Source organism: Oncorhynchus gorbuscha, linkage group LG18 (genome assembly GCF_021184085.1).
Source record: "Oncorhynchus gorbuscha isolate QuinsamMale2020 ecotype Even-year linkage group LG18, OgorEven_v1.0, whole genome shotgun sequence".
In the NCBI taxonomy this organism is placed as follows: Eukaryota; Metazoa; Chordata; class Actinopteri; order Salmoniformes; family Salmonidae; genus Oncorhynchus; species Oncorhynchus gorbuscha.
Genome location: NC_060190.1, coordinates 21,318,106 through 21,345,902, shown reverse-complemented (window position 1 = coordinate 21,345,902; position 27,797 = coordinate 21,318,106). Strand labels below are relative to the sequence as shown.

The window sequence follows — 27,797 nt, the reverse complement described above, 5'->3', positions numbered from 1 at the left end:
TACGATAATTACGCAATTATCTTTGATACAAAGACGGCTATGTAGCTAGCTGAGAAGAAATTGCTAAGATAAGACAAATCAAACCGTTGTGATATAATGAAATATAATGAAAAAGTAATGAAAAAGTTATACTACCCGTATACTACCCGTTAATCATTATTTTCTTTCCACCTATTGCAACTGAAAATGTAAACCGTATACTCGTATTATCATAAGAGTGTTCGATGGTTACCTGCTCAGTGACATGAAGGAACCCCTGCCACGCCCATTTGCTGACCCCTTACCCTGATCCTGGCCCGCAGCAACATTATAACTTGGCTCACTGCAGGACATGAGCCATGGTAGAGATGACCATTGGGATGCTCAAGGCCCAGTTCCAGTACCTTCGTAATCTCAGGGTCACTCCAGAAAGGCCATGTGACATTAGTGTGATTCTCCACAACATTGCCACAATTAGAGAACAATGTCCTATTCAACCAGTGAACGATCCTGATAATGAGCCTGACCACCCCGCTGAAGCACCAGATGGAAGAGACAATATGCTACCATCATTTCTGACTGACCAATCACCTCCCCAGTGTCAAACAAAGACAATGCCTTCCTTTTTATGAAGGAGTCTTCAGTTCCTGCCAGTGCAAATGCAGTACAGTAGTTAATATTTATGTTGTTCAACCAAGTAAAATCATCCACCTGTGGGCACCTCACCCACCTTTAACTGATGTTCCAGCTGTTGTATTTCTATGTTCTTGCATCTGCAGCCTTGTGGTCAATTTCTAAATTACATCTTTAAATGTGTTTCTCAAAGTACAGCTGTTTCACAGGGAACTATAGGAACACAAAAAAGTGACATTGAATTTCACAGTGCCAGGTCTACTTAGTTTCATTGTAAAATCATGGGCCAATGCTGAATAACATCTTACTGAGGTAAGTTGTACTGTGGAGGTGGATGGACCCTCTTCCTCATTGTAATTTCCAGCATTGCTCTGTTAGAGAAAAAGGTGCACGTTTTATGGTACAACACTATCATCAACTGTTAGCTGTTAATTTTTTTTTACCTCAATAGGCCTCTCTGTAGCTTCCTTCTCTGTGGCAGCTAACAAGGTGTCTTCATTATTCTCCTGTAATGAAAATTAACAATGTTGGCGTTCTACTCTAACCCATTATGAAAAATCTGTGGAGTAGTAAGATTACTTACAACTGCATGGAGGTCTGTTATGGCAGAAGGCTCCACCAGACAGATTACACCATCAGTAGCTGGTAGAAGATGAAGATTAGACAGTTAAATTATAACTTTACCCAGAAAAGTGCCCCAAATAGTATGAATTTTGTTTTTACAACTGTGTGCAGACCACATCCCAATTTCTAATAAATAACTCAGTTACCTTAAAATAGATTATGATGTCTGAAGGACAACTAAGAATCTGAAAAAGTAACAGCAGTCAATTACAAAGAATTGTATCGCTGCAAGAAAATCAGTATGCCAAGTAGTGTCTAAGATGGATGGGTGGGAATCACTGAAGTAACACTGTGGCAAAAGGATGAATGTACGTAGATTATTAATTTGAATAAGTAACCTCTTATGTAGGCCCACCCTTGGGGTGGTTGGGTCAGATGAGGTTCCTCCAGAGATGCCTTTAGCAATAAGTCTCCCACTGTTGACTGAGGGCCATCTCTTTAGCCCCAGGAGTGGTGGTGGACCCCCACCCTTTCTTCAGCCCTCAGCCTTTTTTCTATTGGCTATAATGGAGGTCAAATTTGAACATGTCCAGTAAGCACAACATTTGGAGACTTGTATGCATGAAGGAATTTAGGCATTACTTTCAAATAGACAATATGAAATACTGGCAGTGTTGGGAATGACTACAAAATTAACTTTTTTTTGCTTAGAACATTTCACTAACTACTTAAATATATCACATGTTGAATTTAGCCACTGAATGCTGTTTAATTAGGTAGGGTAGGGTAAACCATCACAATTGCTTGTAATGAAATTATACCTTACCCGTTTGAAGTATATGTTTTATATTTCATCTTCAGTTGATGCCAAGTACGTTTTCTGCATGTTTGGTTGCACCTGCATAAATATTTAACACGCACGCACACTATATAAAATGTTGAATAAGTGGAACACGAGTCTTTTTCAATTAATACTCACACATCGACACGGTCAGCAACTTTCTGCCACGCCAGCTCACGTTATTTTTCTGTTGCTACTTTTTTCTTAAATATTTTGTAATGAAACAGCAGGAAGCAGGTCACCCCCGACCTTCGAGCCAGAGGTCTGGCGCTATCGACTGTGCCGCAAAAGCATGCTCCTGCGGCAGTCGATGTCCGCGCTTATGAACCCAGGGTCGTTACAATATATTCATAATCTGTATACGCATTCATTAATATTTCTAACTCCACTAGGGATAAGTAGGAGGTTCGATATTTTTTTTTCTCCTGTTGTGATGATGAATCATGTTATCTGCGTCCCATTGATGAGGGCTTTTTATCTCCTCATGCACGTGCTTTACTCCGGGTTAATTTAACATAGTTTATTGAACTAATTGTTATCAGCTGTTCTGAAAAGAAAACCCAAGAGTTTGACAGTTCAGAGTTCAGGTTTAAACTCAAGAGTTTGTTAGACATGCTTTCTGAAACAGGGCCCAGGAGCGACAAAACCAGGGCCTGTAGGACCTACCTTGTTGATAGTGTTGTTAAGAAGGCAGAGCAGTGCTTTATTATGGACAGACTTCTCCCCATTTTAGCTACTGTTGTATCAATATGTTTAGACTAATCCATGGTTACGCCAAGCAGTTTAGTCACCTCAACTTGCTCAATTTCATTACGACTTGTCCCAAATACAATGTTTTTAGTTTTGGAAATATTTAGGACTAACTTATTCCTTGCGACCCATTCCCGAAACTAACTGCAGCTTTTTGTTAAGTGTTGCAGTAATTTCAGTCCCTGTAGTGGCTGACGTGTTGAGTTATCCGCGTAATATAGACATACTGGCCTTACTCAAAGCCAGTGTGGATCACATTTAGCCACTTGTGCAACTTATATTGAAGACTTTAAACACATTTTTTATGATATTTTGCATACTTAATTCGTGTCATATGTCCCGAATATTTGCAAGTTATTATTAATAGTATAAATGTTTAGAAAGTCTAAATCGATTTGTTCGACTGTACTGATTCGGTACTCCACTATACAGCCTAAACTCGTCGACCTCGACACAACTGCGATGTCCTGTGCTAACGTTATCCAAGTCTTAGTTTAGCAATTCCCTTTGTATTCAAACTACATGCAATACTAGATAGCTAGCTATGTCTACAACCTCTAAAGTTGTACTGGGTGTTTCTGTGATACTTACGGTGAGCACAGTTGCAGGAGTGCACCTCAAGCAAAACTGGGATCAAGAGGTAACCAATTAACGTTAGCTAGCTAGCTAGCTAGCCTACGGACCAGCTCAATTACTGTACACTCCAATTCATAGATAACGTTAGCTAGCTAACTAGCAAGAAGTCATAGTAGGGTACAATGTGTCCCATTCAAAAGTCCGTTGCAACTTAGCTAGCTACATTAAGAGTTGTAAGCAGAAACATTACTTTTAGCCAATGTTAGCTAACTAGAGTTAGCATCTTCATACTTTTATGCTAGCAGACAGCTAACGGTAGATGGCTACATGCAATACTAGATAGCTAGCTATGTCTACAACCTCTAAAGTTGTACTGGGCATTTATGTGATACTTACGGTGAGCACCGTTGCAGGAGTGCATCTCAAGCAAAACTGGCACCATGAGGTAAACAACACCTATAGCCATAATTTTAGATAGCTTTTACAGTGGTCTTTTTGTTTGTTCTTCATCAGAAACTTCATGCGGGAGTACTTAGAGACATTGAACGTTTGGAGAGGAAGAGCGAGAACCTGCGAGTGCTCGAGCAACAAAGAAGTCTGACCAAGGAGCTCAAGGCAGAGCGCGACAGGAGAGAATCGGGGCAGCAGGGCTCCGACCAACCCCAGGCATAACAACAACTTCTTTGACATCCTTCACAATTGTTATGTAGCCACGTGTAGTATGGCTATTGTACGTGTTGAAATATTGATAAAGCAATGTAGTACACCATAGATTGTTTTCGAACTAGGCTGGCCTGTCTTTATGCTAATTGCCTTTTACAATAGACATCTTTGTAGATTCTATGGCCAATGATTTATCAATTAAGGGTTTGGAGGAAAAGTAAACTAGCTGACACTGCAGAAGCCATTGCCACCCTTCTGGATAGCTATTGATTGTCACTGGTTTTGAAAAACATATAGGGCAATGTGTGGCATGCAGTTTGATCCCTAAAGGTAGGCTATACATAGTGTTTAGTTAGGTAGTAGGCAACGTTATGATTTCTCTCATAGAATAGGGAATCCCTGAATTATACTGCTTTTATTTGAAAATGTCCTTACCCAATTGTGGCTGGTAAAACTAAAATTCTTCACTCTTTCTACCCAGGAGTAGACTGTCTGACTCCACCTGGTTATGATGGAAAGAGGTGTTGAGCAGAGGAGCCAAGTGGAAGATGAGGCCATGTGCACCTCTGCCTCGGAGGGGCTGGAGGAGGGTGAGGTGGAGGGCGAGACACTGCTCATCGTGGAGTCGGAAGACCAGGCCTCGGTGGACCTCTCGCACGACCAGAGCGGTGACTCGCTCAACAGCGATCTGGGGGAGGATGCCGAGGGTGGCTGGAATGAAGACATGGCCTTCTATTGCGACAAGTGCCACAAGTGGATCCCCATCGGTGAGAGGAGGGCCAGGCAGCCCCTGGGGGGGAGATCGACCTCTCCCTGCGACGAGGCATCGTTCTTTCCCAATATCACTTAACAATTGCAAATTTGTCACTACAATTTGGACAGAGTATATTTTACGCTGTTATTTCCTCTGTAATTTCACTGGGATTTGCCTTATCTGTCCATTCATACATATTCTAAAGGGCTGCTGTTCAATATTTGGATGTCATGTCGTGTCCTGTTGCACCGTACATGCTTTTCAAATAAAGAATGAGAATGAAATGAACAGAATGCCTTGTCTCTTAGCAGTCTTTTTTATTCTCATCCCCACCATTCAGCACAGCTGCACGGAGAGCAACCCAGCTACCTGAAAGGAGACAACTTCTTTAAGTTCACCTGCTATGACTGTACAGAAGATGTCAAGGAGACCTTTGAGAGGATGAGACTCACCTGGCAACAGGTACATGTGCCACAATGAAGCACTGTAAAGAACTGATTTGCAGTGCAGCTTACATAAGATAATAAGAACATGAACAGGGTCAAAAGAGGAACACCGTAATACAAATATACGGGACAAGATCCTTATCTAAAGTATGAACAAGTATAAAATTGCAGAGTACTATATATTGTATATTGCTGTAGACTTTTTCATTGATTATATTTGTTCTGGGCAACCGCCCTCTAGTACTGAATGAATGTCATATTATTTTCCTGGTTTTCACTGCAGTTCGGTGTGTTTTCTGTTTTATTTCAGGTTGTTATGTTGGCCATGTATAATCTTTCATTGGAGGGCATGGGGCGTCAAGGCTACTTTAGATGGAAGGAGGACATCTGTGCCTTTATTGGGAGACACTGGACCTTCCTACTGGGCACCAGGTTAGAAAGAAAACAACCTTAATTTGGATGTCAGTTGGTAAGGTTTTGATAACAGTTTGCATACAACCCTAAAAATGTAAACAGAAAACCTGATAATTGTTCAGTCAATTATCAGAATATCAAGGGCGGACATATTTGGAACTTGACCCAACCTTTTTGGAAAGAAGAGCTATGTTTGAGTTATTCTTTACAAGTCTAGTATTTTGTAAATGGATAGTTTTTGATGCTTCACCTGCAGAAAGAAGACTTCCACATGGTGGAGCACGGTGGCGGGCTGTTTGTCGGTGGGGAGCCCCACGTTCTTTCGCTCAGGGGCCCAGGAGTTTGGCGAGCCAGGCTGGTGGAAGCTGGTGCAGAACCGTCCACCCACTCTGCGCCCAGATGGGGACAAGTCCTCTGTGGCCTCCCTAAAGTCTAAAGGTGAACTGCGGAACACTCATAAATAACATTAAGTTTTCACATTTTCAGACACAACCAAAGGATTATTGTGTGTGTTAAATAGACTTATTTAGGAAAAGTCAAGGGGGGACATGACTTTAAAAATGACAGGGATATTACAAATGTTAAATTATTGTTAGAGAATTGTGCAGAATTGTGCAAAGTCTGTTGTGCGAATCAATTACATGTTTTTGAGGGATAACCAGCTACTGTTGAAGTGTAGTCCAAATAAATTCACCCCTCCAGGCGACTACATGCATGTGTTTTTGATTGAGCATTTAGAGCCCTTTTTGTTTAACCATTTTTGCTTAGCTGGCATTTGTTACTTTCTCAGCTGCCTCCAAGCCAACCCTGGAGCCCATCATCACGGTGGAAGGCTTACGGAAGCGCGCAGGCCGTAATCCGGTGGAGTGTGCCATGCAGCTGAAAGAAAAGCGCTCACGGACCCACGAGGCCAAGGACATCCGGCGGGCGCAGAAGGAGGCGGCGGGGTACATGGATCGCAGCGCCTCCTCCACGCCTGTCAAGTTCAGCGGCCGTGGCGGTGGGAGGCGACCCGACTTTGTCCTGGAGAAAGGCGAGGTGGTGGACTTCTCCTCAATGAGCTCATCGGACCGAACGCCACTCACCAGCCCCTCGCCGTCGCCCTCTCCAGACTTCTCTGCACCCGGCACCCCCGCCTCCCACTCAGCCACGCCCAGCCTGCTGTCGGAGGCTGACCTCATCCCTGACGTCATGCCACCAATGGCACTATTTCACGGTAAGAAGTTGGGGTCCCCTTGATCTTGGAATTTTTAGTCTAGATAGAAAATGAAAGGAACCATTCAGAATACAGTTACTGTTTTAGTGGTGAGCAGTCCAAATTTGGCCCACAGGGGCAAGATGAGAAATGTTGTCAGATAGCATTTAATACCACAATGTAAGATTCGTGGGTGGGCCAACCAACAAAAAAAGTCAACAATGGAGCAATATTCCAAGGTGCATTCCATGCCAATATCAATTTATTTCTAGGATGTACAGTACAACATTTCATAAATCATATTCCTCAAAAACGAAGTGGCATTTAATTAGTTGAAATAATCAGTGAATATCTGGAAATCTCACAGAATGTATTGTTTATATTTCCCATTTCTGATTTGAAATTCCAGATGACGAGGAGCTGAACGGCGAAGGCTTCATTGATCCCGGCATTGAGTATATCCCCTCATCCAGCATGTCCCTGGGCACTGGCACTCTTGTCGTTCGCAAGAAGCTGCGACCAGGGGCGCACATCAAGCAGGAAGCAGAGAGTGATGAAGAGGAGGGCCGGGACGATGAAGACGACGAGAGAACGAGGCACGGCAAAGGCCAATCCAACGTGGCCAGGGGGGTGTGGGGTGGCGGTGAGAGGAGGAGGGGAGTCCTAACAGAGAAGGGGGAGGGTTTGCCTCCCTCAGAGCCCCTGTTTGCCCCCCTCAGCCTTTATGAAGAGCGCGTGCTGCTGCGGCGCCTGGAGGCCTGTCCACAGGCGCTGGCAGTGACTGCGCAGGCCAAGCGGCTGCACAGGAAGCTACTGGTGAGGCAGGCCAAACGCCAGAGAGGGCTCCCCCTGTTGGACATCGATCAGGCGGTCAGTGCCACCCTCAGTCTGGTGGGAGGGGTGTACGGGGGACAGGGCCGCTACGGGGGCTCCGGCACAGGGAAGTACCGCACCACCAGCCAGGACCTCCGAATCCTCGACCGCTTCCAGGTACACCTTCACTACCATGAGCACAGATGGCAAATTCGTTCACAGGTCACACACGCACACAAATGTATGCACTCTCTGTACTCTTGGTCGCTTTCGATAAAAAGTCTGCTTTGTGGCATTTATTATTACGATTAAATTCCGATTTGTTATGAGCGTTCACGAACTAGAAGAACGAAAACGAGAGGAATGGTTGGAATATTTCCAAACACATTACATCACATGTGTGATACATCTTTTCCTTCGATCACATGTCTATGGAATGCATTTGATCCCTTTTAGACAACGGTGTCCAGCAGAAGAGGGTACCACCAGCCCACAGTTTCCTTCTGGCACCGGATCATGGGCTTGGACGCCAGCATAGACCAGGGCATCAAAAGCCCGTACACCTCCCGCACTCTCAAACCCTTCATACGGTATGCCACACGCCCTTACCTCCTTCATGAGGCACACCACATGCAGCCTTATACCCCTAATAAGGTTAAGAGACATTTGTGACCACATGCCCTATGACATTAACCCGTAATTAAACCCTGATACTCAAGGTGAGGTATAACAATCACACCATGGAAGGAATTAATAATATTGTGGCTCTATTCATGCCGCTTTTCTCTGTTACGTGCAGTATGTAGCCCTCCTGAACATGCCCCTGGATGTGCACAATATCTTTATTACATTCAGATTGAAATGCATTGTGAAGAATAGCCATTCCTCTCTGACACACAAATAAAAATATCATGTTGCCTCTTCATGGCATTTGTTTTCTACCCAATCTCCTGGGTAATATTCACTAGACACCAAATCGAGAGAAAAAAATGGACTGAAACGGAGAGTGACAATTTGAACTTCTCCAATAAGAAACTTGTTTTAGTTGTGAAATGTTTTCCATTGCAAAACATTTTGCTACGGTGTGCACTAATGAATCCATCACCAGGAGGGACTACGAGAATAAGCCTATGAAGCTGAAGCTGTTGGCGGAGATCCGTGCCTACCCACACAGGAAGGACCCCCTCTGGGACCCAGATCCAGAGGCCCCCATCGACTACTGTTACGTCCGGCCCAACCACATCCCCTCCATTAACTCCATGTGCCACGACATCTTCTGGCCAGGTAGGAGACTGAACAGGGCCATACTATCATGTTTGGATTTTTATTTTACTTGATCATTTTTACATTTCAGACTAGGGCTAGGCAGTATACCGTATTTTACTAGATAACAGTATTTATGCACATACCAGTTGGGGTTTTTACTTTACCTTGTATAACGGTATTTGAATGTTTGGTTTGTTAAATGTGATACGCCGTGTGTAACATCCATTTTTATAGTTTACTCCGCTACTTGAGTCATCCCTCTCCTCTCTCTCCATGCTGCTTTCCACACAGACCTAGTCCCACCAGTGATGCCAATTTAGCAATTTTGTTTATATATTTATCAACTTTTCAGACTACTGTCAACTTCACAAAATTGCAAACCATTGTTGGCTGACTGCAGCAGCATTAGTACGGGTTCGACGAGCCAAACCCAATGAATATAGTTGGTCACGAATGTTTGATCTTGAACAGAACTTACATCAATCAATATATCTCAATCAGCCAGAAGTACAGAAAAGAGTGGGAGTCTGTACCTGAACAAATGTGAAATCATATTTTTTGCTGAGATGGCCAGTAAATTTGAGTAACGTTATTATGTATTCTACGTAATGACGCAGCTATGGTGACCAGCGAGCAGAGAAGGTGGGACTTTACCTAGCAGGGTCTTGTAGGTGACCTGGAGCCAGTGGGTTTGGCGACGAGTATGAAGCGAGGGCCAGCCAACGAGAGCATACAGGTCACAGTGGTGGGTAGTATATGGGGCTTTGGTGACAAAACGGATGGCACTGTGATAGACTGCATCCAATTTGTTGAGTAGGGTGTTGGGGATCGGTAAGATGGTCAATTTTACGAGGGTATGTTTGGCAGCATGAGTGAAGGCTGTTTAGTTGCAAATTAGGAAGCCAATTCTAGATTTAACTTTGGAATGGAGATGTTTTATGTCAGTCTGGAAGGAGAGTTTACAGTCTAACCAGACACCTATGTATTTGTAGTTGTCCACATATTCTAAGTCAGAACCGTCCAGAGTAGTGATGCTGGACGGGCGGGCAGGTTCAGGCAGCGATCGGTTGAAGAGCATGCATTTAGTTTTACTTGTATTTAAGAGCAATTGGAGGCCACGGAAGGAGAGTTGTATGGCATTGAAGCTTGCCTGGAGGGTTGTTAACACAGTGTCCAAAGAAGGGCCAGAAGTATACAGAATGGTGTCGTCTGTGTAGAAGTGGATCAGAGACTCACCAGCAGCAAGAGCGACATCATTGATAGATACAGAGAAGAGAGTTGGCCCAAGAATTGAACCCTGTGGCACCCCATAGACTGCCAGAGGCCCGGACAACAGGCCCTCAGATTTGATACACTGAACTATGTCGGAGAAGTAGTTGGTGAACCAGGCGAGGCAATCATTTGAGAAACCAAGGCTTTTGAGTCTGCCGATGAGGATGTGGTGATTGACAGAGTCGAAAGCCTTGGCCAGGTCAACGAATACGGCTGCACAGTATTGTTTCTTATCGATGGCGGTTAAGATATCCTTTAGAACCTTGAGCGTGGCTGAGGTGCACCCCATGACCAGCTCTGAAACCAGATTGCATAGCGGAGAAGGTACAGTGAGATTCAAAATGGTCGGTGATCTGTTTGTTAACTTGGCTTTCGAAGACCCTTTGAAGAGGGGGATGAACGCAGCTGCTTTCCAATCTTTGGGTATCTCAGACGACACGAAAGAGAGGTTGAACAGGCTAGTAATAGGGGTTGCAACAATTTCGGCAGATAATTGTAGAAAGAAAAGGTCCAGATTGTCTAGCCCGGCTGATTTGTAGGGGTCCAGATTTTGCAGCTCTTTCAGAACATCAGCTGACTGGATTTGGGTGAAGGAGAAACGGGGAAGGCATGTGCGAGTTGCTGTGGGGGGTGCAGTGCTGTTGACCGGGGTAGGGGTGGCCAGGTAGAAAGCATGGCCAGCCGTGGAAAAATACTTATTGAAATTCTCAATTATAGTGGATTTATCGGTGGTGACAGAGTTTCCTATCCTCAGTGCAGTGGGTAGGGTAGGAAATGCAGAAATTGATGGAAATGCAGTAAATTATTTTAGGTTGAAGTTGAATTGAACAGCATAAAACAATCTGAATGGAGATAGACCCATTGAAATAATTTAGAATATATGTGTTGCCACACACTACTCATGAAGCAAATCTAGAACTTTTATTAATCAAAAACATAAAATACTGTCCAATTTTTAAAAAATACCTTGATATGATATTTTGGCCATGTCTCCCTGCCCTATTTCAGACTGGGAACTTAAAAGGGACATTTTAATTTTTTTAAATTAAGTCTGTTAGATGTTTACAGATTTCAAGTTGGCTAGTGTCGAGTTATGTTCCAGGCCATCGGTTGTGTAGATCCAGCTATATACCTCAATGCCAAATGAATGGAAAATATGAGCACAGTCTAATTTCCTGAGTTTAGTCAGTGCTTATCTTTTCCATTCATTTGGGGTTGAGGCATATTGCTGGATCTTCACAACCCATGTTGTGGGACATGGAGTCATCTTGACATTAGACTACTTATAAAACATCTGACAAACATTGATTTAAAGTGTAATATTCCTTTAAAAATGTTAATGTGAATGCCGATGGAAACATTGTCCTTGTAAAAAAAAATCGCATGGAAGCATAAAACAATGTGCATATTTATTCTACTTTAAACTATTTCCCTCAAAGTTTTATATTGACGGCTGATTTTCTCTCTGGCTCTCTTATCAGGCGTGGATCTCTCCGAGTGTCTCCAGTACCCAGACTTCAGCGTCGTGGTCCTTTATAAGAAGGTGGTGATCGGCTTTGGGTTCATGGTGCCGGACGTGAAGTACAACGAGGCCTACATCTCCTTCCTGCTGGTGCATCCCGAGTGGAGGAGGGCTGGAATCGCTACGTTCATGATCTACCATCTCATTCAGGTATGGTATCAAAATCATAATAATAATTAAAAACAATAATACTCAAGTTGCAAGCAGCAATTCAATACTTAAATTGTCTACGTAAAAAGTGGTTAAGTGCAGCTTTTATAGATGCCACATTGGCATTGTAATACACACTGAGTGGACAAATCATTAGGAACACCTGCTCTTTCCATGAGACTGACCAGGTGAACGCTATGATCCCTGAAGGATGTCACAGGTTAAATCCACTTCAATCTGTGTAGATGAAGGGAAGGAGGATTTTTATTGCCCCCTTTTTCTCCCCAATTTCATGGTATCCAATTGTTAGTAGTTACTGTCTTGTCTCATCGCTGCAACTCCCATACGGACTCGGGAGAGACGAAGGCTAAGAGCCATGCGTCCTCCGAAACACAACCCAACCAAGCCGCACTGCTTCTTAACACAGCGCGCATCCAACCCGGAAGCCAGCCGCACCAATGTGCACCTGGCCAGCTTGCATTGCGCCCGGCCCGCCAAAAAGGTTGCTAGTGCGCGATGAGACAAGGATATCCCTGCCGGCCAAACCCTCCCTAACCGGGACGACGCTAGGCCAATTGTGCGCCGCCACATGGGCCTCCCGGTCGGGGCCAGCTGCAACAGAACCTGGGCTCGAACCCAGAGTCTCTGGTGGCACAGCTAGCACTGTGATGCAGTGCCTTAGACCACTGCGCCACCAGGGAGGCCGAAAGGAAGATTTAGCCTTGAAACATGGATTGTGTATGTGTGCCATTGAGGGTGAATGGGCAAGATTTAAGTGCCTTTGAACGGGGTATAGTTGTAGGTGCCAGGTGCATCGGTTTGAGTGTGTCAAGAACTGCAACGCTGCTGGGTTTTTCATGCTCAACAGTTTCCCCATGTGTATCAAAGATGGTCCACCACCTTAAGGACATTCAGCCAACTTGACACAACATTGAAGCATTGGAGTCAACATGGGCCAGCATCCCTGTGGAACACTTTTGAAACCTCGAAGAGTCCATGCCCCAACGAATTGAGGCTGTTCTGAGGCCTTTTTAGACCGGAACTAACTTGACCCTACGGCTACATTAGATTTAGTCAAGTTAGCTCAAGAAATGACTATAAATAAATAACTATAAAATGCACTTAAATGGTTTGGATTGATCTACAACAGCACATGTTAAGTGGTTGAAAAAAGGGAAGATATCTTTTCAGGCAAGGTTCTCTTTTCCCCCACAGACCTGCATGGGAAAAGATGTCACTCTACATGTCTCGGCCAGTAACCCCGCCATGCTCCTATACCAGAAGTTTGGCTTCAAGACTGAGGAGTACATCTTGGACTTTTATGACAAATACTACCCGCTGGACAGCAAGGAGTGCCGACATGCCTTCTTCCTGCGGTTACGGCGGTGAGACAGGAAACGGGACAGGCCAGTATTCGGGCCAAAGAAATATAATTACTAGAATGGAGAATCCCATGTAAATTAACGTTCCATTGGTGAACAGCCATATTGAGTCTACTAGTCAAATTGTCGTTGTCTGTTGTAGGGTTTGTATTTCTATACAGGCAACCAGTCAGAAGGAGGAAAAAATACATCTGGAAGTGCCTGTGCTATTCAGTTTAGCCATTGTATGTTACACTGTTTCTTTGGTCATTATATTTGTGAGAACCTATGGTGAGCTATTTTTGTTGATCGACAGAAGAGACTGAAGGACAATATTTTATTGTCATTTTATACACTCGCATTTCTGAATAATTCGACAGCCCAAGTGGCAATTATATAAAGAACAAAATCACTCACATTCTGAATTCTGTCTTCATTTGCTTGCTGGAATATATATTGTACAGTGAGATCCAAAAGTATTTGGACAGTGGCAAATGTTTTGGTTATGTATTCTAGCACTTCGGATTTGAAATTATACAATGACAGGTTAAAGTGTAGACTGTCAGCTTTAATTTAAGGGTATTGTCATCCATATCGGGTGAACTGTTAAGAAATTACAGTACTTTTACTCCGTAATACTAACATAATTGACAGAGTGAAAAGGATGCCTGTACAGAATTTTAAAAATGTAACCTTTATTTAACTATGTAAGTCAGTTAAGAACAAATTCTTATTTTCAATGACGGCCTAGGAACAGTGGGTTTACAGCCTGTTCAGGGGCAGAACGACAAATTTGTACCTTGTCAGCCCGGGGGTTTGAACTTGCAACCTTCCGGTTACTAGTCCAACGCTCTAACCACTAGGCTACCCTGTCGAATAAAAAAGTACACAGCAAAAATGTGGCAAAACAATACATTGTTTTGTCCTGAATACAAAGTATTATGTTTGGGGAAAATACAACACATGACTGAGTACCACTCTCCATATTTTTAAGAATAGTGGTGGCTGCATCATGTTATGGGTATGCTTGTTATCATTACGGACTGGGGATTTTCAAGATAAATAAAAAATGGAATGAAGTTAATAAGCACAGGTAAAATCCTAGAGGAGAACTTGGTTCAGTCTGCTTTCTGTCAGACACTGGGAGATGAATTTACATTTCAGCAGGACAATAACCTAAAACACAAGGCCAAATCTACACTGGAGTTGCTTACCAAGAAGTCAGTGAATATTCCTGAATGGCAGAGTTACAGTTTTGACTTAAATATGCTTAAATCTTTGGCAAGCTTTAAATGGTTGTCTTGCAACAACCAATTTAACAGAGCTTGAAGACTTGTATAAAGAATAATGGGAAAATATTGTACAATGCAGGTGTTCAAAGCTCTTAGAGACTTACCCAGAAAGACACTCGGGTGTGATGTAAATGAGATACTTCTGTGTTTATTTTTCAATAAATTTGCAACAATTTCTAAAATCATGTTTTCACTTTGTAATTATGAGGTTTGTTTACAGATGGGTAAGAGGAAAATACGTAATATATTTTAAATTCCGAGTGTAACAAAATTTGGAATGAGTCAACCGGTATGAATACTTTCTGAATAAGTGAATTTGTTCAAATACTTTTGGTTCCTTAAACTGGGGGGGGCCATTTACTAAAAGTGATGTAATTTCTATGGATGAAAATATCCTAAAATTAAAGCTGACCGTCTGCACTTAAACATCAGTTATTGTTTTATTTCAAAGCGCTGGAATGGGTCACTGTCAATACTTTTGGACCTCAGTGTACATGCCTCTTAGAACTAGTGTTAGTTACTATAGCTAGTAGTATGTGTACCATGTATTATTATAATCAAGTACTATATTGCGCATCTGTATTCAAATCGAATGTTTTTTTAGTATTAACAAATTAGCCATTTACAAGAAATTGGTGTTTTTCCTCAAATGGTTGTAGATGTTTGTAGCACTACTAGGGAATAGGGTGCCATTTGGGGGCCGCACACAATTTTCTCTGTCATCGGAATGCATCTAGGTTTGGGTGAGTCCTGGGTTTGACCAGTCTGTCTAGCATGCCCTGACCCATCTTAGCAGCTAGTAGAGACACCAAAGGGCTGCAATCTGAAGTGACTGCCAAGTCATAGGCCGTCAGACCTCTGTCGTTCTTCTTCCGAATGCTGGCGTTGCATCTGGAAGGATTGGGATGGGATAAATGAATTGACCCTGGTTATGTACAGCAGGGTTTCCCAAACTCGGTCCAGGGGCCCAACCTGGGGAACATTTTGTTTTTTGGCCTAGCACTACACAGCTGATTCAAATAACCAACTCATCATCAAGCTTAGATTATTTGAATCAGCTGTGTAGTGCTAGGGCAAAAAACTAAATGTGGCCCCAGGGAAACCCTGATGTACAGTATTTTGGATATAGTAAATTCCTGATATGGGCTATGCAATGGCTTGGGGCTGTCCTATGTGCGTGCACTAAACCGGAGCATGCAGATATAAAGTATATAGCTGGTAGTATCTTACCCTAATAGTGTCTCTGCACACCGTAAGCCCTTACTCCCAAGAGCAGCAGCCTCATGCAGAGCGGTGTTGTTCACCCTATGAAATAAGAAGGAGAGAAACTTAACCTTTTTTAAAGTGGAAAGACACAGGAACGACAATCCCAGGTCCAACATCTCAGAGTATTTTCAGCATGAAATTCATACCCGTGTCGATTAATGGTTGGATGCAGCTCATGCACATGTAAAGGCTGCTACACACTACGCAGACGGAGCTTAGTTTGCGTAGAGTTGTTGTGCCGCTGAATTTTTTAGAATGGACATTATACGGCACTCCGTTCGCGTAGTGTGTAGCATGCTTAAAGTAATAGCACTTCGGGAGACCACTTCCAACAAGATTCTCCGGGGGAATCTGAATAAAAATCTGAATGACTTTAATCCGTTGGCACTGTACTTACGGCCCAGACTGCCGGTTGACGTCAGCTCCCCTTTGTACCAGCACAGGGAGGACCTCGTGGTGCTCGTGCAGCACAGCAACAACCAGGGCAGGGTGCCCGGCGCACCCCTGGCATGAGGGATCTGCACCCTGGCACAACATCGCAATGTTCGGGGCAATACAAGCAGGGAAAATTAGATTTTTTTTCTACCATGCCGACCCGAAAGCTGCAGTGCTGGCTCTGATATTCCTTTCACATGGATGTAACAAGATTCCAGCAACTCTGGAATCTGTGCAACCAGGTCAGCGTAGTACAGTTCGGTTCGGCTATATCAGTCGGTGTAGTTATTTCATGGTCCTTCGAGACAGAATCTTAACTAGCATGTCAATATGAACATTCCTTTTACCAGCTTTGATTAAGTTACCTCATCAAGCAGTTGCTGGACCACAGAGATCTCCCCCCCTCCCGTCTGGGCCAACTTCCCTCAGAAGCAGACTGTCTTTGGATGGCTTGGAAATAGAAATAAATTGTCATAAAAAATTAAGGTCATTGGACAATAACACCATTCACTTACAGTTAGAAATGCAGTGACCTAGCACCATCGTGAATGTGTGCATTGAAACAGATCATGCCCGTGAAATAATGCAGTTGGATTTAACTGAACTGCACTGCGGAAAGTTTGCACTTTTCCAAGGGCACAAATGACTGAAAACAAAAGTATAAAGCTATGGCTCAGTCCAGAAACAACCCCAATCCCTTAAACCCTCGGTACCTGTGGAGATCTGAAAGGATTTGACAGGCAAAAGCAATATGCCTAAAGTCCTACCAAGCCTATTGGAGAGCCGGGTGGACCATATGTGATACTCTCAGATCTCCACAAGGGCTTGGGGTTGTTTCTGGGTTGTTCCAAGTCCGAGCCAAAGCCTCAGCTAAGAAAAAGTCCAACTCACAGGCGGTTTCTGTGCAACGTCTGAGGTCCAGCTCTGACTGAGGTTTTTCACTGTTCTGGAAGCTGCAGACTTTGAGGTAGCGTTCTCACTCTCTAACAGCAACATCACAGCCAGACAACATGAATACACAGTACATAAAACTGTACCTAAAATAAATTCACATGAATATAAAGAATGATCTAAAACAAATAATAACCCAATACTTCTGAGATGTCAATGAATAACTAAGGTTAGTATTCTGGCTTAAGAGTCAAACATGTAGTGTCGGATTCTGGTGTATTGGTCTACACATGCCCCATGGTGACGGGGGTCAGGCATATAAATTTAGTAAATCTCTCGTTAATAAAAATCCTCTAAAGTAGAATAAATAAAATATTGCGTAATTGCGTCAGATGCTCAATTAGGGTCTGGCAGGAGAGGTTGAGAGAAAGATACTAGCGAAGTCTACACCCCCCTAAACAGAAACGTAATCTGTCCCCGAGTGATAAGAATAAGATAGACAGTAGCTTGTATTAATATCTCAAGTTGAAATAAAAAGTAGGTAGGTTTACCTTTCTCACCCAGGCTGGTCTGTCTGGCTGATAGGCCACTCATGCCTTCCGTCACACTGCTGAGCGTCTGGTTCTCTGATAGGATAAGGGGCTTCTCAGTCCCGTCTACCTGACAGGACTAAGAAAATATTTGTTGTGGGACTTTTGTTTGGCCTGAAATATGCTCCAGACAAGACAAAGAGGAATTTACTAAAGGAAGATTTTACACAGGACAAGGAATCCCACAATATTTAGCAAATGAAAAGTGATTGACGGGTGACATATTACAATGTATAACAGAAATGTCAATTTAAATGTGTCCATTTCAAAGTGTCATAGCATAGCAAAAATGAAAGACCTTCGTTTTTTCAAGTCCGGCGGAGACAAAGTTGATCCTCAAACTGACTTCATAGTTGTCCTCCTGGATCACAGCTGAAACCATCTTGAACCGAGGAAAAAAAAACAAGAAGCACATGAACATACATCAAAGATCTACTTTTATGAATACCTTCTTAGGGACATTTGCATGAATTGGAACCAATGCTACAGATAGTGTTTGGTTCCAGATAATGATAACACCGTACAGATATAATGTGTTGTAAGACTTGTCATACACATCTATGACACCCCCCACACAATTTTGTCATATCCAATTGGTAGTTAGTCTTTTTATTTTTTTATTGTATTAAAAAAACATTTCTTAATTGAATATTCGAAACATACAGTATACTTGCAGTGAAGCTGCTCAATAACTACATCATACCAGTCATCCAACAGATTCCCATTCAGAGCGATACACAAAAGCATCCAGGGTCAATGCCCTGCTCAAGATCCCCCCACGAAACCTCCAAGATCCCCCCACTGTTCCCCAATGGCTGTCCCTCAACCATTCGAGACCCCTCCCACAGTCCTTTCCCAGGAAGAAAATTTAATAAAAAAGTACAATTAATTCCATTCCCCACCCCCCAATGCACCAATTACAATGCACCAATTACAGTCCAATTACAGTCTTGTCCCATCGCTGCAACTCCCGTACGGACTCAGGAGAGGCAAAGGTCGAGAGCCGTGCGTCCTCCGAAACACAACCCCGTCAAGTCGCACTGCTTGACACAATGCACGCTTAACCCTGAAGCCAGCCGCACCAATGTGTCGGAGGAAACGCTGTACACTGCGACAAAGCCCTGTATCGAACCAGGATCTGCGGTAACGCAGCAAGTACTCCGAAGCAGTGCCTTAGACGGCTGCGCCACTCGGGAGGCCAACGCCCTTTTTAATGTCTTAGTGACACTAATGATCTTATGATGACCCTGTCTAACTTACAGTTATAGAAATACAGTTGATGTCAGAAGTTTACATCCACTTAGGTTGGAGTCATTAAAACTTGTTTTTGAACCACTCCACAAATTTCTTGTTAACAAACTATAGTTTTGGCAAGTCGGTTAGGACATCTACTTTGTGCATGACACAAGTAATTTTTCCAACAACTGTTTACAGACAGATTATTTCACTTATAATTCACTGTGTCACAATTCCAGTGGGTCAGATGTTTACATACGCTAAGTTGACTGTGCCTTTATACAGCTTGGAAAATTCCAGGAAATTATGTCATGGCCTTAGAAGCTTCTGATAGGCTAATTGACATCATTTGAGTCAATTGGAGGTGTACCTGTGGATGTATTTCAAGGCCTACCTTCAAACTCAATGCCTCTTTGCTTGACATCATTGGAAAATCAAAAGAAGTCAGCCAAGACCTCAGAAACAAATTGTAGACCTTCACAAGTCTGGTTCATCCTTGGGAGCAATTTCCAAATGCCTGAAGCTACCACGTTTATCTGAAGAAACAATAGGTCGCAAATATAATCACAATGGGACCACGCAGCCGCCATACCACTCAGGAAGGAGACGTGTTCTGTCTCCTAGAGATGAATGTATTTTGGTGCAAAAAGTGCAAATCAATCCCAGAACAACAGCAAAGGACCATGTGAAGATTCTGGAGGAAACAGGTACAAAAGTATCTATATCCACAGTAAGACGAGTGTCTCCTGACCCCTCCTGTCTCAACCTCCAGTATTTATGCTGCAGTAGTTTGTGTCGGGGGCTAGGGTCAGTTTGTTATATCTGGAGTACTTCTCCTGTCCTATTTGGTGTCCTGTGTGAGTTCTCTAATTCTCTCCTTCTCTCTTTCTTTCTCTCTCTCGGAGGACCTGAGCCCTAGGATCATGCCCCAGGACTACCTGACATGATGACTCCTTGCTGTCCCCAGTCCACCTGGCCGTGCTGCTGCTCCAGTTTCAACTGTTCTGCCTTATTATTATTCGACCATGCTGGTCATTTATGAACATTTTAACATCTTGGCCATGTTCTGTTATAATCTCCACCCGGCACAGCCAGAAGAGGACTGGCCACCCCATATAGCTTGGTTCCTCTCTAGGTTTCTTCCTAGATTTGTGGAAGACTACCCGAAACAATTTAGGCAATGCTACCAAATACTAATTGAGCGTATGTAAACTTCTGACCCACTGGGAATGTGATGAAAGAAATAAAAGCTGAAATAAATCCTTCTCTCTACTATTATTCTGACGTTTCACAGTCTTAAAATAAAGTGGTGATCCTAACTGGCCTAAGACAGGGAATTTTTACTAGGATTAAATGTCAGGAATTTTGAAAAACTGAGTTTAAATGTATTTGGCTAAGGTATATGTAAACTTCTGACTTCAACTGTACATAACGGTTCATACAAGCTAATAAAACATGCTGTATCTGTTTGTTTTCAGTAAAGTATTACCAAGATTATAGCCCGGATTAGTTATGAGAGAGGCTGGTCATACCCGGCCCATGCGAGGCTCCCCTATGAGAGCTCGAAACTCAGTGTTGTTCTGAGTGTAGCTGCGCAGGTGAGCACACACATGGTCCAGCTGCTTCCTCCAGTACCCTAAAGAAGAGTGAGAGAGCGATAAAAGGGAGAACAAAAGTGTCAGAGACAGTTTCTAAAAAAAAAGAGTCCCCAGCATTTATTTTACTACTTCGTGGTGCAAGCAATAAAACAGTAGGAGGTTCCTGCCTTTCCAGGGAGTTTTTCCTAGCCACCGTGCTTCTGCGTCTGCTTTGCTTGCTCGTTGGGGTTCTAGGTTGGGTATCTGTATAGCACGTTGTGACAACTGCTGATGTGAAAATGGCTTTATAAAATAAATGTGATTGATTGAAAAAGTGGTCAGCTCTGTAGCGTTGGTTAGTGCTTGTACTGTATAACCTCCTTCTATGCAGGTGTCTTACTAACTCTGCCGGGAGGCCTGGGATTTTGGGGCACACAAAAAATGCCCTCGCCCTGTGCTGTTTCCCTGTAACCACATGGTCGCCAGTTCAGGCTTCACTGAGGATTTTCTCCCTCTATCACTCCATTAGGGTTAGTAGTGCTCTGGGATAACGTTCCCTCTAGGAACAGATCTAGGATCAACTTCCTCTCCAATCCTAACCTTAACCAATAGTGGGGAAAATGGTAAATTGACCCAAGATCAGCATCTAAGGGCAACTTCACCTTACACTAGTTCGCAGTTATTTAGGACCTGGCAAGTGGTCACCTCTGCCTGGGCTTATAGCTGTGAGCAGTGGTCTGCGGTCCCTCATCTGCTCCTGTCTCCTCAGCTCCAGCGCCACCTGCTGGCCCTTCCTGTGGACTTCAGTGCCCGACGGGTAGAACAAGCCCACCGTCTGAGTCTGCTGGTCCGTCCGTGCTGGAGCCGGGGCCAACGTCACACCGGGGGAAACGGAGGAGGGCACAGCCTGCCAGGTGGCAGTGGCACCGTCAGTGGTGTGAGTGGACATCTGTTGAGAGAGGGAGAAAGAAAGAGAGAAAGAGAGAAAGAAAGAAAGAAATAAAGAAAGAAAGAGAGAAGGAGGAAGAGAGAAGGAGGAAGAGTGATAGACAGAGAGAGGAGGGGGATGAGAAATAAGGAGATATTGAGAAAGATAGAAATGGAGAGAATTTTTTTTTTTTTTTAATTGTGGGAAGGATGGCCCTAACAAAACACTCAGAGAATGTACCACTGTACCACCTTTGGTGACTAAGAGTGCGTGCACACACGTGTGCCCTTTTAACGAGGGTTATTAGAATCAGGGTGGGGCTCAATATCATTTCAATTCAGGAAGTAAACGTAAATTACAATTTTCCTCAATGATTTTCTGTGAGCAGAATATGGAATTGGAATTTAAGTTTACTTCCTGAATTGACTGAATTTAAATGAAATTGACCCCCCAACCCTGTTTAGATATGAGTAAATATGGCAAGGTGAGGGACGTACTCGCTCCAACTCCAGTTTCCCCCCCATGGAATAGGCAAGGCTGGCACGTGACTCCCCTCTAGGTGGCCCCTCCAGAAACACCCCACAGGAGCCACAGAATTTGGCATAGGGGTGGCTGCTCGCTCCGCACCGGGAGCAGATCAAACAGCTGACTGAATGGCCAGGCTGGCAGGGATGGGCACCAGTTTTACAACAGAGAATGAAATGGTCAGAGGATAAAAGCTACACTTTGTGTGTGCTTGCTTCAGCTTTCTAAAAGTATGTTTATGGTAGTGGAAGAAGTTTAAATTGCTAGAGGCTAATGTTAACCTGGTGGAACCAGCCTCATTGCTGCTTTCAAAATTTTGTTTTAGTGAAATGGTTGAATGGATGGAGGAACAGATGCTTGGGGCAAGTAGTATGCTTACCTTGGAACCGCACCAGTCACAGAAGCGCGCATCCGAGTGGTTGACCCGGCTGCACTTAGAACAGGACATCATCTTGCCTGGTCCAGATGGAAGTGTCGGGGCACTCTGACCACCCAAAACAGCCTAGACAGAAACATGTCAAAAAGCCTATGGTAGCACCTTGACTTCTCAAGAAATGAAATCTAATGTGTACAATCACAACATGTAGGGCAAGATCTGATAATGCACAAGAGTCACTAGGTCTCTCACAAGGTGGGTGCTGGAGAGCTAGTGGATGTGCAGGCTTTCGTTCCAGCCCATCACTAACACCACTGACACCACTAGTCCAAACTGAAACCATGACTAGATCATTATTTGAAACAGGTGTGTTAGTGATGGGATGGAACAAAAGTCTGCAGACCCAGTGGCTACGTACTAGTAATAGTAGCAGCGCAATGGGAGAAACCTGGTTGTATAAACTCCTCATGGTAGTTCGCGCTCTCAATATGTTGAGAGAGATATTTCTTAGAAGGTAAGTGTGATATTCAACTATAAAATATCCGTAGTGTAGATACATTAAACTGGCTGTCTGGAGCATATTATACAATAACTAAAGTATATATGTACAGTATATATGTTTTATTGTCACATACACTGGATAGGTGCAGTGATGTGTGATGTTTTATAGGATCATCCATAGCACAACGGAGACCCTGGAGCAAATTAGGGTTAAGTACCTTGTTCAAGGGCACATCGACAGATTGTTCACCTTGTTGGCTCGGATATTCAAACCAGGCAGCAACTTTTCGGTTACTGGTCCAACGCTCTAACCACTAGCCTATGACGAAAATCTTATGTCTCACAAACTAATTTGACTGCCCTCTTGAAACGCCCTCTTGAAACGCTAGCTGCGCCCTTGAAAGGCTAGTAATTATATGCTGCGGGTGGAGGTTTTTCAACTTGAGAAGTGAGTTTACCCAATTCAACTTGGTTACATTTTTTTGTAGTTTGCTTGCTTTCTGACTAATTTCATACTACAACAAAAACCTAGGCATTTATACAAGTCTAAACTAAGCCTAATAAGGACAATTAGGCTACTATAATACAATCAATGAGCTCTTACAGTGGGTGGCTGCAGTAGTTTAGTTTCACAGGTGACACAAGTTGAGATATGCGGAGGGTTTCCGGTTCCACATGACGGACAGATCACCTTGTTCTACAGCACAGGAGAAGGAAGCGAGTGGACACACACACACACACACACACACACACACACACACACACACACACACACACACACACACACACACACACACACACACACACACACACACACACACACACACACACACACACACACACACACACACACACACACACACACACACACACACACACACACACACACAGAGTGCAAGTGAAAAAAAACTATCCATTTACACTGCTTTGTATTGAAAAGGTAAATGTTAACACACCTGCAAGTAAAGTATTCTATATTCAAACGTGTATATGTGCAAAGTCACAAGGTGTTTGAAAGCGGAGTGTTTGTGGCAGTAAACTTGATACTTACCTGGAGTCTTAAGCTGGCCTGAGGCTGGAGCTGGGGGCTCATGGGGGCCTCACATACCACACATGTGGGGGTGTTGACAGGCACAATTGTTTTACAGTGGACACACAAGCCCATCTAAATACAAAGGAGAACCCAAACCTGGACTGGTAAACATTGAATTGAAATGCCAGAATGAACATACAGACATTTTATCCTTGGGTGACTTAAGGGAGGAAAACTACTTAAAACACTGAATAACACTAAACTGCATTTACATTTTGCGGCTATATACTGCAATATTCAAAAGTATATCCAAATCCTTTTTGTGATTTTCCCTGAAATCATATTATTTTGTGGTGGCATTTTTCTGCATCATAAAACAAACACAGTAAAATGAACCTAATGTTAAATGCCACACTATAAAATGTGCACACAGTCAAAGAGTAGGCCATCAACAAAATGTTAACAATAGTAGCAGTATCAATAGTAGAACTTGGTTTTAGGACTGGGGTGATACCTGTCCACCCTCTGTAGGTGGCAGCCTCTGGCCTGGCACAGGCAGCACAGCGGTGCCGCACTGCAGACAAAAGCGTGCAAAGGGGTCTGAGGGGCGATGGCTCAAGCACTTTGCACACCTGGGGAAAGGTAGAAGTCGCGAGAGATCATTCGCTTCTCCATTAGAAACAATCTCTCTGCATCTTTGTCTCATGCCTTTTCTCTGTCTTTCTCTCTCTCTCTCTCGCTTTCTGTTCACTCACCTCAGAAAGTCTGTCTCCCTTTGGATCCTTGACATTTGAGTGCTGGTTAGGTTTTTGAAAGGACTGTCTTCCAAGCTTGCATTCTGAAAGACCATTTAACACCAAAGAATTAATGTTCTGTGGCGTTCTAAGTAAGGAGCTGTATTTGCTCATATGATTTGATAATCTATGCATGGTATGACAATGACCATAAGCTAACTTGGAACACCAGGGTTGTGGGTTTGATTCCTGCATGGGTCACAATGTATTTGTTAACTCTTAGCAGATTCTGATAATTGACCAAAGTACAACCAGTCACCATCATCACCGTAATAAGGATATAATATAATTGATGATATAAATATAATTATAAACCGGGTGGTTCGAGCCCTAAGGGCTCTGCGTTGGGTCGTGCCTAAGAACAGCCCTTAGCCGTGGTATATTGACCATACAACACACCCCCTCGGGCCTTACTGCTTAAATAATATTCACAATATATTTTTGGTGAATGTACCAGTGTTTGAGAACGATGTGAAGACATGGGCTCCAGAGCAGGGGACACAGGCCCTAGATGGCTGCTGAGGAACCGTGGACCTTTAGGGGGCCGGTAGGTCTTTGGCACTAAAGAAGACACACACAACTTGTCATGTTTTGTCTTATATTGTCTTGTCATTTTGCTTTTCCTTCTGTTCGTTTTCCCCCTGCTGGTCTTTTTAGGTTCGTTCCCCTTTTTCTCTCTCCCTCCCTCTCTCTCTCCTCTCTATCGTTCCGTTCCTGCTCCCAGCTGTTCCTATTCCCCTAATCAATCATTTAGTCTTCCCACACCTGTTCCCTATCTTTTCCCCTGATTAGAGTCCCTATTTCTCCCCTTGTTTTCCGTTTCTGCCCTGTCGGATCCTTGTATACTGTTCACCGTGCTGTGTCTTTGTATCGCCCTGTCGTGTCGTGTTTCCCTCAGATGCTGCGTGGTGAGCAGGTGTCTGAGTCTGCTACGGTCAAGTGCCTTCCCGAGGCAACCTGCAGTTCATTATCGAGTCTCCAGTCAGTTCTCGTGATTACGAGTGAAATTGTTTCTTATGCTTTATTTACCGCTCCGATTTGTCTAGGAGTATTGCTATTTCCTTAAACTGGATTAAAGACTCTGTTTTCGCCAAGTCGCTTTTGGGTCCTCATTCACCTGCATAACACAACTATTACCAAAACTTACACGCTCTTGCACTGCATAACATTCATAAACTATCGGGAATCCCCTTCATATTATAAAGGGTATTATTGATAGCTTATGAAAGTTATAAAGTTTATAAGAATGATATGAATCTCCATATATATAGTACATGTCCGTTTCACAGTGCTCGCACCATAGAGATCCTATTCTAATTCTATGGTATGCACTGACACAGCAGCTTGCACGTATTGAGACAAGCATTTAGAAATGCTGATATTGAGTTTATAACAGTGTTTCACATTGCACATGAATATGACATTTAGTACTTACATTACAGTATGACAGTTGTATGGTCAAGTGTACACAAATATTTTTATAGTGGAGGGGGAAATAGCCCTTTAGGGAAATTGGTATTGAGCTATCTTTGGGATGTTGTTTGGGCAGTGTACATTGCTCATCAGTAAAAGTTATTCAATTAGACATACCTTGAAGCTTCAGTGAGGCATCTCCAGAACCGTTCGCTGTCCCCATCTCCTGTGAGAAACAGTACAATGCAATTGACCCACAGTAACAGTATACTCAGCTTCCCCTCAGCTTGTTCAGAACAAATATTGATGCAGATGACAACACATTTGTTTGAATGCTCCTTCATTGTAATGCATACAGTTTTCATAAGAATGCCTTAGCGCTTGATGTAGCCTAACATGCAATAACAGTTGTGTCAGTTATGTCACGTCATTGCTAGGCTTCCCCAGAAAATCTGTGAAGAAGCATGACGTTTTAGTAAAGTTTTAGAGATTCATAGCAAATGTAATGCAGACTGGCAATGTGACATATCTTGTCATAAGCTGTCGTTACATGTCAAACTTCATACGACATTGAAATGAAGTGTTAGCATGCAAATATGCCTGACTATACCTGTCTAGAGAGGTCTCGTTCATATTCCTTCAGAAAGTTATCATCCTTGTCCTCAATGGAAGGTGGCTCGTTTGAGGGCACATACTCCACCAGAAATAGCTTGGTGACAATGGCACTCTCTCGACCATCCCTAAGGCAGATTCAGTTTCAGTCATCAATTATCCATAATAGCAATTATTATAACATAACAGCACCAGACCTCAGTCAAATAAGCATTTAGGGTACCCTTGATTTTGCTTGGAGTTTGCACTTTTGGGACTATTATGTTGATTCAATTGTACAGGGAAAACTAAATCATATTTGACCCAAGACTGAATGGCAATGAAACAATAAATGTCTTTGTGTGATATATTTTTGTAGAATCCTTTCACAATCCAACCTGGTGATAGCCAGAGCTTTGACTGACACTTTGCCCTCAGGTAAGCGTATTGGTCCGCTATACTTCAAAGTGTTGTTCTCTCCAAACCCTGGTCTCTTCATCACCTCTGGTTTAGTACCATCCAGAGTGTAGTAAATAGTGACATCTTGGGTATCTAGGCAGCAATATATGTTGTTTGTCAAAAAACCTTGGAATCTAGGGCAGATGTTGTCTATCAGTGCATTGTGGATCTCGTTTTTAACAATGAAACAATGTTCAAACATAAAAGTGGTAGATGATATATATTAATGTTTACTCTAGCAACATCCACACATTATGGATACACGCTTGTTTTCACCTGATTTGAGCTCCACAGGAGTTGTGGTGTCTATCTCATGCTTGGCTTTACCAGGAGGGGGGATTCGAATCGGTATGATGAGAGGCACCACAATGCAACCGGCTGCCATATTCGGTCCTATAATAAAAAAATGCATTCGGCTATAAAAAACCTTTTCATCAGTCCATTACAAAAGTGACATGTCTTATTATAAAATGTTTAAGCGGGATAAAGGCGTTGTTCTACCTGATATAGATGCGATGATCAGTGACCGCTGATATTTCATTGCCTATTCGACGCAGCAACGGAGAAACATACTCCTTAGCAACCACCACAGCCAATGGCAGGATTCACAATGTTTTCATGGTTTATTCTCAACTTTCATTATATTAGTTATCATTTTGCAATTCCTGAAATACTTTGAACTTTGAATGCT

General features: G+C 43.1%; 3 protein-coding genes and 1 long non-coding RNA gene across 9 annotated transcripts; 2 read left to right on the top strand and 2 right to left on the bottom strand.

Moving 5' to 3' along the window:
* Nucleotides 1-156: 156 nt before the first annotated feature.
* On the bottom strand, nt 157-2,906 carry LOC124002899. 6 transcript variants are annotated; one of them, XR_006833153.1, is made up of 8 exons: nt 2,003-2,906; nt 1,575-1,737; nt 1,383-1,421; nt 1,196-1,254; nt 1,056-1,118; nt 921-983; nt 710-825; nt 157-626 (listed from the first exon to the last, which is right to left on the bottom strand). It is a non-coding gene; the product is annotated as an uncharacterized LOC124002899 (long non-coding RNA). The 6 variants fall into 6 exon arrangements; XR_006833152.1 differs by having other exon boundaries at nt 710-983; XR_006833149.1 differs by having other exon boundaries at nt 157-825.
* On the top strand, nt 2,620-4,622 carry LOC124002898 (protein PET117 homolog, mitochondrial). Its single transcript, XM_046310720.1, has 3 exons — nt 2,620-3,407; nt 3,857-4,009; nt 4,488-4,622. Exons 1-3 carry the CDS (start codon nt 3,312-3,314, stop codon nt 4,491-4,493), a joined length of 255 nt encoding a protein of 84 aa, XP_046166676.1. The 5' UTR covers nt 2,620-3,311; the 3' UTR covers nt 4,494-4,622.
* On the top strand, nt 4,515-13,617 carry kat14 (lysine acetyltransferase 14). Its single transcript, XM_046310719.1, has 10 exons — nt 4,515-4,773; nt 5,101-5,222; nt 5,517-5,638; nt 5,877-6,058; nt 6,411-6,836; nt 7,225-7,805; nt 8,085-8,218; nt 8,737-8,912; nt 11,648-11,838; nt 13,054-13,617. Exons 1-10 carry the CDS (start codon nt 4,515-4,517, stop codon nt 13,225-13,227), a joined length of 2,367 nt encoding a protein of 788 aa, XP_046166675.1. The 3' UTR covers nt 13,228-13,617.
* On the bottom strand, nt 12,435-27,740 carry dzank1 (double zinc ribbon and ankyrin repeat domains 1). Its single transcript, XM_046310718.1, is given in 22 exon segments — nt 12,435-15,382; nt 15,722-15,796; nt 16,155-16,282; nt 16,558-16,593; nt 16,595-16,642; nt 17,084-17,175; nt 17,635-17,752; nt 17,972-18,055; nt 20,442-20,545; nt 21,192-21,435; nt 21,912-22,076; nt 22,319-22,441; nt 23,421-23,513; nt 23,868-23,981; nt 24,364-24,481; nt 24,605-24,687; nt 25,098-25,204; nt 26,234-26,282; nt 26,667-26,796; nt 27,046-27,199; nt 27,383-27,499; nt 27,608-27,740. Coding segments are annotated over 22 exon segments (2,394 nt in total). The 5' UTR covers nt 27,648-27,740; the 3' UTR covers nt 12,435-15,210.
* Nucleotides 27,741-27,797: the final 57 nt, after the last annotated feature.